This window comes from Lactuca saligna, chromosome 5 (assembly GCF_052625555.1).
Source record: "Lactuca saligna cultivar CGN05327 chromosome 5, ASM5262555v1, whole genome shotgun sequence".
NCBI lineage: Eukaryota > Viridiplantae > Streptophyta > Magnoliopsida > Asterales > Asteraceae > Lactuca > Lactuca saligna.
The window spans coordinates 217,100,974-217,116,567 of NC_136421.1; the positions used below are offsets into that span (position 1 = coordinate 217,100,974).

Consider the following 15,594-nt stretch of genomic DNA (forward strand, 5'->3'; position numbering starts at 1 on the left):
CGAGTTCTATTTATAGGCTGCTGGATCTGGGATTACGCGGGGCGTACTCAAATTACGCGGGGCGTACTCGGGTTACGCGGGGCGTACTTTGACGTCACTGCGTGCGTCGACTGGTGGCACTCGAGTATTGGTCAGACAAGTTGCATCCGACTGAGTACGCGGGGCGTACTCAAATTACGCGGGGCGTAATTGACTTGTCAAACTTCTAAATTGCGTAACTTTCACATACGAGCTCCGTTTTCGACGTTCTTTATATCCACGCGAAGGTCAGACCATACTCTACAACTTTCATTTAGACTCCGTCGGCTAATTTTGACTTTTATTTTTATTATTTATTTTTAGAAGGCCGGGACAGAAAAACTTCGTTATAAATTCATAACTTCTTCGTCTGACGTCCGTTCTCGCCTAACTTTTCATCGTTTCGCTACTAACAACAAGATCTTCGATTCTCATTTAGATTGTTTCGGCTAAAAACCGCTCGATCTCAAATCGAGTATTCGGGCTGCAAACTGCCACGTCGAAACTTCAGAAAATCATAACTTCCTCATACGAAGTCAGATTTGGGCGTTCCTTTTATGCATGCTCTCGGTTTAACGAAATATACGACTTTCGTTTAGATCGCTAAGGCTAAATATCGCTCTATCTTAAATTCATATTTTACGTCACTCAGCGTCGTACCGGTTCTGTCGCGAAACTTCGACAGGTCATAACTTCTTCGTTATAACTCGGATTTTGGCATTCCTTATATCTCCGGAATCCTTGTTTCGACCACTACAACTTTATGCAAAGATGTCGGGCTTATCTCACACTTAAATTTTGACGCTTATTTTATTCTTAATTCATTAAATTATAAAAATTAAGAAAATACACACATAAATCACATAATTCAAATAATTCACAAATAATACATTCTTATTATTTCAAGTTGAGTTACAAGGTTAACCTAGACTATTACATTGCTAAAAATGGCAAGCCTAGAAACACGGGCGTTACAGGATCGGATCAAATGTGTTGGAAAGATACGAACTCAAATGGGTAGATCTGGAATTTATGTTTCTTTGTCATAACACATTTTGCTTACGGATTCTTTGTTATAGATTAGTTGATTTTTTTTTTCATTTTTAATTTGGCTTATATTGTTTGTTTAGATTTTGTTCGATTCTCAATCTCTTTATTTATTGTTACACATTAGATCTTATTTTTAATTATTGTTTTACTGATGCTGTATTTGTATGGTTTTGAACAAATGGATTCAGTTATTGTACACTAGGTTATAACCCCGTGGGCATCACAGATTAGAAATTAATTTTTTTAATTAAATTGTACTTATTTATTTAAAATTAATATTAATTACTGTAATGATTAGATTTTATATGTTTTGCAATAATAAGATAATGACATAACTAATCATTAAAAATACGAACCGGTAGTGATTTGAATATGCAATTGTGATTTTGTATTTGTAGATATGCAATAAAAATATAATTTTATGAAATGAAATATAAATTTAACAAAAAACAAATAACTAAATTTATATTAATAATAAAAGTGTACATATTTTGTTACAAATTTCTAAAAACTTCTTTATACACAACATTAGAAGTTTTATTTGTTAGTCTACCATCTTTATCTAAAATCAACAGTTTTAATCCTTCTCTACTTTGAACTCTGGATAAAGCAACATACAATTGACCATATATGAAAACAGGTTCTTTGAGGAACAAACCAACCTTCGATAGAGATTGTCATTGGCTCTTATTAATTATTATTGCAAAACACACAGCTAATGAAAATTTTCTTCTTTGGAATTTGAATGGGACGATGATGAGATGATGATGTGGTGAATTGTTTTTTGGATTTTTTGTTATCTAAATATAACTTCCTGTTTTTTCTTCTCTCTCTAACGTCTGTTGCATTCATGTCCTTGTTTGGTATGTAATGAAAAAAAATGGAATATAGTTACAAATAAGATTAATAATTTAAACTAACTGTTACAGACGATAGATCATGTAATCATGTATAAAATTAGCAATAAAAATGTGTCCCGAAAGGGTTAAAGAGTATTTCGTGCGATTACAGGGTGAAAACGGGAACTTTTAGGTAATAGTGAACCGACGAAATGCTTCTTTACACGCGATTTCAACAGGTAACAAATTAGGGCTTTTTTAGATGAAGATTCGAATTGGTTGAAATCAGGTGGAATACTTTTTCGTTATTAAATTTTGAGGTCATAAGAGTTGTTTATGTATGTGAAAAAGTAAATCCCGAATATCTCTCTAAAAAATTTTACTTCCCGCTAGTGTAATTTCATCTCGTATTTCAAACATCCCAGTATTGTATTACCAATTTTAAAGGGGATTAGGAGAAGAGTGTGATGTTATTTGATATACATGTGTGTATGCAAATTACGAAAGGTAGAAAGTTTGATAAATCCGAGTAAATTTAAAAATGAAATGAATTATGAATTTACTGTTTAACCATAACTGATCAACCCTTTTTTTTAACGTTTTTTGTCGGTAGTAGAAGAGAAACAATTAAAGACATGGTTCTGTACACCTATTCAACAACATTTTTCAGAATCTTCAAAATACCGAAAACCATTTTTTCTTCCAATTGAAGGATTTGACCAACAATCAACATCTTTACATGTATTTTTTTACTACATAAGTCACAGGGCAACTTTACTTGAAGTTGCCCAGGTTGCTATTATGAAAAAACATTGGAATAGATTGGCAGTCAACATCAATTTCTTCATTATTGGAGGGTAGTTTGGACTTATGATAAATTTTCAGGATTTCATAATAATTGAATATTATTTTGTATATTTGGAGACAACCATATTTGTTTATATTTGATATTATAAAAAAAGACTAATGCTTTAGAATATCATATTACTTGCAGAATTGGTTGGAACGATATTTAGAATCGCAAAATGTTCTTAACCTACAAAAGCCACATGCTTCTATTGAAGTGCTTGAAAATTATGGAATGCTACATTTGTTAGTAATGAGAATCAGGTAATTTGCAACACACATAGATCAACATAGTGGTTTCTAGGATGCTATATGAAATTTGTAACAGAAGGAGAAGATGATAGAAATAAACAGAATAAAAGAAAGTATGATTATTTAGTTTTAACGTAACCTGATGGATTGAAATGTACTTCAGGAAGATGGTACTTTGCACTTTGCAGAGAGGAAGAAGCAGAAAGTCGTTAAAACATATAAAAATATTAAGGGGTTCGGTATTTATATTTTCAATGAATAGGAGAAGAGAATATTCTAAGCGTGATTTAATTCCTAATTTGATGGCTATAAATTTGGTAGAGATCAATTATTTCAAACTCATTGCTGATTATATGGGATATGATTAGATATGAAATTAAATTTGAAAATTTGTTTGAATGCAGGGAAAATAACGTAACTTCAGAGCTGATTTTTAGGATATATATGATTTACATTCCTGAAGTAGGAAATGGGCGGGAAAAGAAGTGGGAATAGAGGCAGAAGAATGACACGTGGAATTCTGGGGTTTAAGGAGGTGACACGTGGCATTTAGGAGAGACAATTATTAGAGATGTAGATATCTCCAGAAAACGTTTCATATATTGGTTTTATATGTATATATTTTGAGCAATTATTTTATTGTTTTCTGTTTGATTATTGTGAGTTTGTGTATGCATTTCAATGTAGGGAAAATGACTTGTAAGGGTAATGATGTTTTACTCGTGTTCACATTATACCATTAATGTTTTTTTTTTAATAAAAAATACCATTAAAATGTGTTTCCTGTACATATTTTACCATTGATAACCGGATACAGTAGGTATCCCGGTATTTTTTTTATTTTTTTTAAAAAAAAATATGTGGAAAATACGTGGCTCACCCCTCTCTCAATTAAACACCCTCACCCTCAATTAAACACTCTCAAAGCACGATTTCTTCTTCACTCTTCAAGACTGTAGCAGCTTTCTCAAATCCATGGCTTCCTCCTCTACGTACACCTACAGCACCAGATCGAAGAAAATCAAGTCAAAATTGAAACTTGATTTTGCAAATCCCTGTGATTGTGGCTACCCTTCTCGTATCTGGACTTCAATGACCAAAGATAATCCTGGAAAAGAGTTTAGGGTTTGCCCTAATTCAACGGTATGTCGGGTTTAATCTATATGTAGTAAGGTCTTTTCAATAATTTTCGTATATTTGTTTTAGGATAACCCAGAAATTAAATGCAAATTTTGGGAATGGGTTAATGAAGAAGATACAGTCAATAAGAAGAAAAGAGATGAAGTGGGAGCACAATCCTGTGAAGTAAGGGCACAATCTTGTGAAGTGAGGATTGCAATTATGGACCATGATTTCAATATTTACAAAAAGAAGATAGATGAAGAATTTGATAAGATAATTAGAAAAATTAGCAGTCTCAAAACATATGTAATTGTGTTGTTTATGTTGTTTGTAGGATCACTTTTAAGGGCATAAATGTCAAATTGTAATCGGATATTATGGTTGTTTTGCTGAATATGATTGAATGAACATGTTTTGCTTAAGTTTGAATATGATTTAATCTTAAGTACAAACAACATTGAATGAGCATTCATGCATTGTCTTGTTAGGGTAATAATGTGCAGAATGTTACCCATGTACAAACAACTTTGCAGAATTTTACCCCTTAATGTGCAGAAGGGCATAATGGTCAAAATGAAGGAATCCTAAGAGCATAATGGTCAAAAAGAATCTTATGTAAAAGCAACTTTGCAAACAACTTTGCAGAATCTTGTGTTTGAATATGTTTGAATATGATTTAATGTGAATAATGGTAAAAAATAATATGAAGGGCATAATGGTCAAAAACAAGGAATCATATGTAAAAGCAACATTGAACGATGTAGATTATATTTAAAGGGTAATAACAAACAAAAGCACAGTTTTTAATGTGCATATTTACATCAAAAGACAAGCATAGTTTTTAAAGACAAGCATAGTAATTTCTACCTTAAACAAACAAAAGCACAGTTTTTAATGTGCAGATTTACATCAAAGGGAATCATTCCAGTGTAACAGGTTTATTTACACTTAAACCACATCCATCCTTGGTGATGACCACCCTCCTTAATGCCACTTCAATGATCCTCTCTAAGTATTTCCTTTTCCTCTTCAATGGTTGTGCTCTTTGTTTAACTTCAACAACGGGTTGTGCAGCAGGTTCCTCAACAACAGGTCCATGAACTTGTTCCTGATCAGGTTCAACAACAGCTTCAACAGCAGGTTCAACAGCAGCTTCAACAACTTGTTCATCAACTTGTCCCTGATCAGGTTCATCACCATCTTCAGCCAGCTCTTCAATCTCAGATTCAGACTCAGATTCATACTCATCTTCAACTTTAGCCATCTCTTCAATCTCAAATTCAGACTCATCCTCAACATCAGGAACATGTTTACCCTTCTTCTTTTTTGGCTTTAGTACTTGGTCCTACATTAAAATTTATAATGCATTAATAGATGATACTTATATTTTTTTGTAAATGAATGATACTTGATATGAAAAAAAAAAAAAAAAACCTTCTTTGGACAGTGGACATGTTATTTTGTTGTGTCCTAGTTCTCTACAGATGCTGCATTTTGTAATAGCCCCTTTCTTTCTAATAGTATGTCGACCTTCTTTTTCTGAAGCAGCCTTCTTCCTGTTGACTTTAGGTCTACCAGGTAATCTTTTACGTTTCGGGGGCAACATAGGTTGATCTTCCCAAGATGGCCACATTTCACTTCCATTTAAAGGATTAATTGTATACTTATAGCAATTTCCAAACATTTCTGTTGTGAACCAAGTTGCCACATAGTCTTCCACATTCTCATTTAGATAACTAATAGCAGCCATGGCATGTATACATGGTATACCGCTTAGTTGCCATCCTCTACATGCACATGTTCTTTGGTTCAAGTACACATCATAAACCTCATGTACTGACCTCACCTCAAATTGTTGCACTCCACTGGGAATTACATACCAATACCTATAAAATAAAGGAATATAGTATAAAATTAGTACTTGGGAATTACATGCCAATATCTATAAAATAAAGTATATATACCTTAGATGTTTCCTCTTATCCACTATTTTCTTTCTAATAGATGGACATATGGCTAGATTCCATTTCTGCCCCTTCAATCTTTTACAATACATCCTATCCATCACAAACCTCCTAATTTCCTCTAACATTGTTATAATCGGTTTTTTCCAGCATGCACAATTGCAGCATTAAAAGATTCACAAATACCATTCTCAATGGCATCACAAGACCTGTCCAATACAAAAAAAGCCCTAGACCAGGATTTTGGATCTCTTTCCATCAAGTGATCATATGCTTGTATATCAATCACCCTAATCTCTTTCATTATACCTTCAAACCTCTGCACAGTTGTGGCCTTTGTAGCCCTCCAAAAAAGCTTCCTATATGCAGCACTCTTAAATTTTTTCTTGAAATTAGCATAGACGTGCCTAGCACATTGCCTATGCTTAGCATCTGGTAGTCTTTCTTTAACAGCCTCAATAAGACCCTAAACATGCAAGATAAACATAACATTAAGATAAATAAAACGGTAACCAATTAAAAAACAGTTAGGATAAATACCTTGTGTTGGTCAGAAAGTAAGGTTAATCCTGCCCCATTTCCCATGTTAATGTCCTTAAGTAGTAAGTTTAGAAACCACTTCCAAGTTTCTTTGTTCTCAATTGCAACTACTGCCCAAGCAATGGGGTAAATATGGTTGTTAGTGTCTCTACCTACAGCTGAAAGAAGCTCACCTCTGCAAATACCTTTTAAAAAGCAACCATCTACACCTATAACCCTCCTGCATCCTTCAATCCAACCATCCTTTACACCTTTGATACAAACATACATCCTAGAAAAATAAATTATGGAATCAGGCATTGTATCCATCCCAATTTTCACTGTTGACCCTGGATTAGCTCTTAATATCTCAGCTCCATAACTCCATAATTTTTCATAATGTGTGTTCAAACTGCCTTCGATCTCATTAAGTGCAAACTTCTTTGCATTCCTGCATTGTCCAACACTAACCTTCACATTGAAAATTTCCCCAACTTTATCCCTCATTTCCCTGCAACTCATTTTGGGATTTTTCTAAAATATCATTAACAAAATGTTTCCCTATCCATGAGTAAGTAACAACTGACCCAAACTTGAAGGTTCTAGCACAGTTATGCTCATTACGTAAGGACTTAATTTGGAATGACTTTTCACTGCTCATCCAAGTAGCCCATAGTCTAAAAGGACATGCTGCCTTTCCTTCACTAGTTTTACAACACTTGACTAGCAACCTAGTTTTATCATTTTTTTCATACCAAAGGTTAAAACCATTTGCTACTGCATAGTTTGAGACAAGCTATTTAAGTTCTTGAGGGTTACAAAACCTCATACCAAGGATGGGTTGCATTGTATCCCATTTCTGAGTTGAGTCATGAAAAGGATAAATTGGGGCTTCTTTGGTTCCATTATCTGAATCATCATCCTCATCAACAAAATCATCTTTAGGGACAACACTAATATAGTTAAGAAAGGGATCATCAGATTTAGTCAATGGTATTACCTCTTCATCGGGTTCATGATCAACAGATAGAGCATCAGACATGACCGAGTCTTTATCTTCATCAGAGCTTTCACTATCAACACTTTTTTCTTCCTTTTCTTCCTCTATCCAGTCAAGCACCGAATCGTTGTAGTGATCAATATATACATTAATCTTTCCCTCGTTACCATGTGCAGCATCAAGAAACCTCCTGTAGTCATCATCGTTTTTCAGTGGTGTCAACCCATCACGCATTGACTTATGCCCAAGACAGTAGTAGACAACAGGACACTTCCCCTTTGTGACATCCTCAAGAACATAAATGAACTCCTTGAAATTTAATCCACCAAAATCGACATCTGTAATTGACGTTTTTTGATTCAGGTAGTATATAAGATGAGGAATGGGGGAAAACATTCCATCGTAATGAACATCTACTTGAATGTAAGTTGATCCTTTTGCATTAGATGGACCAGCCATGATCGATCTCAAACAAACCTTCGACTGAGAAAACCCTACACAACGATCTTGGTATGAGGGTGTTTAATCGTGCTTTGAGAGTGTTTAATTGAGGGTGAGGGTGTTTAATGGAGAGAGGGGTGAGCCATGTATTTTCCACATAATTTTTTTTTAAAAATAAATAAAATACCGGGATGCCTATTGTATCCGGTTACCAATGGTAAAATATGTACAGGAAACACATTTTAATGGTATTTTCTGTTAAAAAAAACGTTAATGGTATAATGTGAACATGGGTAAAACATCATTACCCTTACAAGTCATTTTCCCTTCAATGTATTACTTCCTTTTATTTATATTTACTTAACAAAAACTTGATTCGTAAAGGTTTTGTGGTGAGAGAATTTTTCTAAAGAGTATTTATATTTCATTTTATATTAATGTATTATTGTGATGTATTTTATATTTATTTAATATTTGGTTTGTCATTTAAAAAATATAAGTCACTTAAATAATTGTAATATTTTTTATCAAGGTAACTATGTTAAAATGTATCGTAACCATTTTAATAAATTTATTCATTTGCGGTTTATATGCATACCTTACAAGTGAAATGTTTAGTAATATATTTATAAGTTATAACATTTTTATCATTTTCATGTATAATTCATAATTATTATCTAGAATAATGTGTATAAGGACACATGATAATGGTTTATTATATTTAATAAAATGAATTTTTTTATATTCACTATTGAATAATATTTTTGTATACAAAAAGATGAAAGAGTTATAAAGAAAGTTCTAATAATTCGAAGCTTTATTATAAAATGTGAATAATAATATAGTAACAACACATTTGATAAAAAACAGTGAAGAACAAGTATTTGCATTCATGTATAATAAACTAGGCGAATGTTCGCGCGTTGCGCAGGAACACCTATATAGTTGAAGTCTTTACAAATATATGATTTTTTGAATATAACAATAATATTGTTGTTAAATTTGATATAATAAATTGTATATACTAAATTGATATAATATATTGATTATTTTGAATTATATGATAATATATATATTTATTATAACTTCATAATCTCAATCGTTTGAATGACTTCTACCCGCAAGTTACACATGAATAAAATTAAATATAATATATGATTTGATGTTATTTATAGTTGTTTTTATTGTTGATTAATTTTTTAAAATTTATTTGCTTAATGTTTTAGTTTTTATCATTATAATTATTTAAAAAATCAAATATTGTTTCTTTATTTTAAAACTAACAATATAATCATTTATATAGAGTTGTTTTTAACTATTGTTATTGTAAATTATTTTAAGCTACTTATTTGGAAACTTTTAACGATTATAAAAAAATATTTAAGAAATATTAGTTAAATTGAAAGAAAATACTTTATTGTTCAAGTTTAGATTTCTTAACTTCTATTGTTCAAGTTTTTAAGGATTTCTAGAAAAAAGAAAATACTCAATTGATAGTAAACTTTTTATGAACTTCAAATTTAAATGATAATATATGAATAAAAATCTAAAATAGTGATAATAAAACATAAGACATTGTTAAATATGTCATATTAGTATAAATTTACAACCGATAAAGTAAGCATTAAAAGCTGTAATTAATGTGTTTGGTTACTTTACTGATTAATGTGTCATGTCCTATACTACTTATCCCTACATATTGAAAAAACAATCTAGGTTAATGTACCTAAAAACAAAAAATATAGGTTAATTAAAATCGTTGGCAAAAAGAAAAATTCACCGTCTATCTTAACCGTCCGCTGCATCGCGTGGGTATCCTATATATATATATATATATATATATATATATATATATATATATATATATATATATATATATATATATATATATATATATATATATATATATATATATATATAGTTGTAGTGAGTCCAAATATGTTATTTCAATATGACAATAATGAAATCTGTGCCGACGACATGTCATCGCAATAGAGCTAGCTATACCGACGACCTAACAGACCTATGCCGACGACTTTTTCCCGACGACTTGTCGTCGCTATACCCTATGCCGACGACTTGTCGTCTCCATAGGGTCTAAAATCGTCGTCTACACAGGGTCCGATTGTTGTAGTGTATACCTTACTGGGTGGCACCAGAAATGAAGGAATCTTGCACCTTCCTAATTCGTTGCAATCTTTTATTAGTGAGTCGTTTAACCAAAAATCTCTAATGCGCGATAATTTTTTTCCAAAATTTTGTGTTATGCATGGTCTCCGTTCAAGGAACTTGATTTTGAAGATGAAAGAAAGGCAATGCACGTTAAAGTTGAGAGATGATACAAGAGACTAGGGCAAGCCTCAAAGGGGAAGCTTTCAAAGTAGATTTTCTTAAAACTGTTTCCTTTAAACTCAAGAACAAATTTTGTGATTCATGTTCAAAAACAAGACATACCAGGTCTCCTTTTTCTTTAAATCAATTAAGAATTCCAAGGAATGTTTCAAGTTAATTCACTGTGATGTTAGGAGAAATATTGTACACCTTCACTTTCAGGGGCAAATTATTTCTTAACTATGGTTGATGATTACAATATGTTTGTGTGGATTTTCTTGATCAAACATAAAAATGATGTTTTTAAGTGTTTGATCAACTTTTGTAAACTGGTAGAAAACCAATTTGGGAAACGAATTTAAAAAAAAAATGATAATGGAGGTGAATTCACATCTCAAGTTATAACAGATTTTTTTTAATCAATATGGCACTACTACAAAAGTGGTAATACAATACGGTTAAAATAGGTAATACAGTACGGTTATAGCAACGTACTCTAAGGGGGGAGTTTCCTATTTAAAGACTAAATAGGGTACGGTTGTATAACCGTACTCTGTAAGTAATATAGAGTACTGTTTGTTAGAAACAATTGTACTCCATAACTAACAAATTTAATAAAAAAAATACAATTTAGTGGTTGATACAATGTTATTGAGTAACATTGCTATGACCACCAAATTGTTTCTTTGAGACACCAATTCTTACTCCAATTCATGGAGTTTAATTTATTTTACACTTTGAGACCAAACGGGTACGAGAAATCAAATAAATAATGCATGACTTGATATAAAACATAAAAAACCAAATACCTTATAGTGAGAAATGTGGAGACTCCATCATCAAACCATTATAATCATTATGTCTTTGGTAGCTTGACATATCATAACTTCTATGATAGAAGCAATGAGACCAATGGTGATCAATTTGAAGTGAGGGGGAGACCGGAATTTTTTTTGGGTTACCCACATGGAATAAAAGGATATAAAATATTTGATGTAGAGAAAAAAATCATTATGTCTAGAGATGTCAAATTCCATGAAGAATCCTTTCCTTTTCCATCCAAATTCGTTACAAAATAGTGAAGGAGTACTACTACAAAATGGTTAAAAGAACCATGTTAAAAGCTTAAAAGAACCTGGTTTTCAACCGGGTCTCTTATAGGCGAGTCATATATGAAAATAGTAATAAAACCCGGTTTTATAACCAGGACCTTATTATTGTGATATATCCCGGTTCTTATAAGCAAAACCGGGTCCTTTCATGGTAAACACGAGCAGTTTTATAACCGGGTCCTTTTCTGATTTTTATTTTTTCAGTACCTTTTATAAAATTTGTAATCCCACTACACTATGGTCACTATGGTTATGATTTACTACTATAAACAACAACACTTTTGTGTGATTTTCATTCTCATAATTCTCTTTCATCATTACTACAAAATGCTAAAATAACCCATTTTTGCAACAAGGTTTGTTGCAACCCTTAGTCCTTAAACATTTAAGCAAATAATTGCAAATGAAAAATGACTTATTATATAAAAACAAGAGTATAAAAAATACTTACATTACAAAAACACAAGGACATATCAGATTCTTACAACTTATCAACACTCATAATCAATGCTAGCAGCCTCAATCTTTTTATGCCTTTTTGGTGCTTTTTCAAATTTCCATCTACCAACTTTTCGTGAGACCTTTACTGCAATAAAATGGTGACAATGAGGTTCATAAGATTCCGTGCCTGTAGCCACTTATCGGGCTGAAAAGAAAAGTAGGATGGTACATCAACAAAAACAAGCCAAATATATTAAAAAACTAAACCAACAGTGGACACTATACTGGAAAGAAAATAGAAGCAGGATGCAATATTGAATAAATAAACCAAGATATAAATTGGAAAAAAATAATGTTACAACAAATATATTGAAAAAAAATAAGACAAAATAAATAGAAGTGAGAAACTACACTCGACACCATTGAAAGTGGAAGCCGAACAAACAACGTACCAATATACCAATCAGATTCTTTTCCAGAAGAATGCAGGGAAAATCTTGTTAAATGATTGCTGCAAAAATATGTCATGAGTTTGTTAAGACAGAAAATAAAAGTACGGAATCATAAACAAATATTAATTCATGAGTAAAACAAAGCAATTAATCAATCAACTTACACTATTTATATTTGTTTCCTTAAGGACCATAAATGATCAACCTTATTGCCATAAGATTTGGGACTCGCATTGCAAAAAAGTAAAAACTAATTAGAAGGCCACACATGTTTTTCTAATAAGTTTTCATTTGTTAAGATCTAGAGTTCATTACTAAAACATAATTAGCACTTGAACAATATCCAATTTAGACCAAAATGAAAGCTAAAAAAATGGCTCGCCTGATGATTTTGGCTTGTTGACATGAAATTTCACAAGGGTTTTTCCTGGAACTTTAACACATTGAACAAAGAAAAATTAGTTTGAGATTAAATTTATCATGGTTTAAGATGTATAGTTCATTGACAACACAAAATCCTGATCAATGACATGTAATAGTTTTCAAGATTTTGGTGTGGCTAAGAACATCATAAAAGTTATAAAAAAGAAATATGAGAACATCATATTTATTCTAATTTCTAGACAAAATTATAAAAAAGAAATATGAGAACATCATAAAAGTTGTGTATATACAAAAATAACAGAGTGAGGGTTTTTTGTTTAAATATTTGGAAACAAATTTTTGAATAATAACTTTTAACTAATTAGGTGAAATTGTGTGATCTCTGTACAACAACAAACCAAAACAAATTATAATGACTATTTAAAAGTTGTTATTCCCTGTGAGCATGGCTCTTTGATTCTCTGTTTCTGTATGGGTATATGTTTTGTGATTTTTAAAATGGAATCGTATTTAATTCAAAAGTCTTGTAGATTACTTGACTATCTTCAATAGTCAGATTAAACATGCCTAGCCGTAGGTGTATAATTGATTAGTGGAGAAACCCTAAAGTAAACACCTTAAGACTTTTAATAGCGTGGATAAAGATTAAACTAACTAAAGACAATTGCAAATTCGAAGCAGCCAAGAACCCATACAATCGCAAACTTAGGGAAGCTAATAACAAAATAGCAAAAAAAAACGAAGATGATTTGTATTAAAGACACAAAGTTAAATTATGAAGATTAAGGTAAAAGAGACAACCTTACACCAGATAGGTCTACTAGATAGGTCTACTGAAAGGGATGTGAGAGGACAAGCGACGGTAATTTTTCTTTGGTGGTGGTCGTCAAAAGGAGAGTAGATGGTGACCAGGGCTTTCTCCTCGATGTTTTTCGTACCGTAGGAGAGAATTAAGGTGTGAAATGGCGGTACCGAAATGATGCTACTTTTCAATTTTTTTCACGAATTTAGGCTGGCTGTAAATTGATTCATGTAACCTACTCCACCCCCATTTATTGCTTGAATCATTGCCAGCTATTCATAAAATGCATCCCCTAATATAACACGGTTGTATTTACAAAATGGGCCATATGACTCTGTACATAAAACATCCCGATTTTATCAATGAACCCGGGTTCTTTAACTTGATCATGTAGCCCTGTTCCTTACTAGAAATTGGGTCATATAATTCTCCCTTTTATATAACCCGGTTTCTACATAATAAACCCCGGTTTTTTGAATAACCGGGTCCTATGTGTTTTTTTGTAGTAGTCCTTTTGTTTTTTATCCAACTCATTACAGTCAAGATGATGATTGTGAAAGAGAACATACGGAAGAGGTTGAAGACACCCCTCCTAGCCCAATTATCGCAATCCCACAAGATCCTGATGAAACTAACAGCCAACAAGTTGAAGATGATGTCACTAGTCCAAAAATCTAGAATGTGACTGCTACACCCAAAAGGAATCATGTTCCTCCAAACCAAAAATGGTGGAGGCATGGTTCTTAGTTTATGTGTAAAGCCTTGTATATATATATATATATATATATATATATATATATATATATATATATATATATATATATATATATATATATATATATATATATATATATATATATATATATATATATTGATTACAAGTTAATGTATTAACAATTTAAATTAAAAACTTATGTACTGATTTTTTATTATTAATTTTTATATTATTTTCTTTTTAAGTTTTTATCATGTTTACTACTATTTTTATTTTACAAAAAAATTATAAATAAAATGGATAATATTTCCATTGATAACTGTAGCTTTACATAAACATTAGTTTCACCATATTAAAGAAAATTCATTTGACTTTATATAAATATTAGTCACACCATAACTATAGTATTTTATGTGGCTTTATATAAATGTTAGTCACACCAATTTATCTATAAATCAGTTATGGTTATTCTTAACTGATTGTCTATGTTGAAATGATATAAAATAGTCATAGTTACGTTTTTTATATGTCCGAATGATAGTATCAGTTATGATAAGTAATATAAACATGGTTGTAAGCTAATATTAAATCCATAATTTTAATAAAATGTGCTTCTTAATAATACTTATGATCATGTTTCACTTAATTGTGGGTCTCTATACGATAAGAAATAGTCACACTAAAAGATTGTTTTTGTGACTAATCGTTAGCAAATCATTATTTATGAAATCAATTGCATGTGGTCATTTAGTGAACATGGTCATGTTCACTATAATTGTATGTCTACAAAACATACCCAATAGCAATTTACTAGCAAAACGCCACATTGAAGCAACATGTATGTCGTCAATTGGTGATATACAGTTACCATAATTGATAACAAAGTGTGTCTACTGATGGTTTAACGCCACAATATTGGATAAAATTATTGATTATAGCAACAAAATTCCCTAGCCAATTGCCACACTTTTATGATACATCCACAATTTTTCATATCATACGTACATTACATTTTAAAGTGACCATAAGACCCATACGATGGCATCATCTTCTGTCACACTTTCAGTGAAAAATAAAATGTCACTATACGCATACGGTCACACTTTTATGGTGTGTTCGTAGGTCATTTTTGTACTAGTGATCGTTATTATTTACTAACACCTATAACGGCTATAATCTCATTTCTTATTGATATGTGTGCTGAATTAGTCAATGAAAGACTTAATCTCAACAGAGAATCATCTCAACCAGGAAAACGAGTTGGATTACCAAGTCAAACAACGTTTATATGCTGATTCTCAGAGGA

The 15,594-nt window shown here is 31.5% G+C and overlaps 1 protein-coding gene and 1 long non-coding RNA gene across 3 annotated transcripts; one reads left to right on the plus strand and one right to left on the minus strand.

The window, feature by feature from the left end:
• Positions 1-2,059: 2,059 nt before the first annotated feature.
• On the plus strand, positions 2,060-3,776 carry LOC144998296 (uncharacterized). 2 transcript variants are annotated; one of them, XR_013660235.1, is made up of 3 exons: positions 2,063-2,146; positions 2,902-3,017; positions 3,410-3,776. It is a non-coding gene; the product is annotated as an uncharacterized LOC144998296 (long non-coding RNA). The 2 variants fall into 2 exon arrangements; XR_013660236.1 differs by lacking the exon at positions 2,902-3,017 and having other exon boundaries at positions 2,060-2,146.
• A 2,445-nt stretch (positions 3,777-6,221) lies between these two features.
• LOC145046262 (uncharacterized) lies at positions 6,222-7,117 on the minus strand. Its single transcript, XM_078994557.1, has 2 exons — positions 6,632-7,117; positions 6,222-6,557 (listed from the first exon to the last, which is right to left on the minus strand). Exons 1-2 carry the CDS (start codon positions 7,115-7,117, stop codon positions 6,222-6,224), a joined length of 822 nt encoding a protein of 273 aa, XP_078850683.1.
• Positions 7,118-15,594: the final 8,477 nt, after the last annotated feature.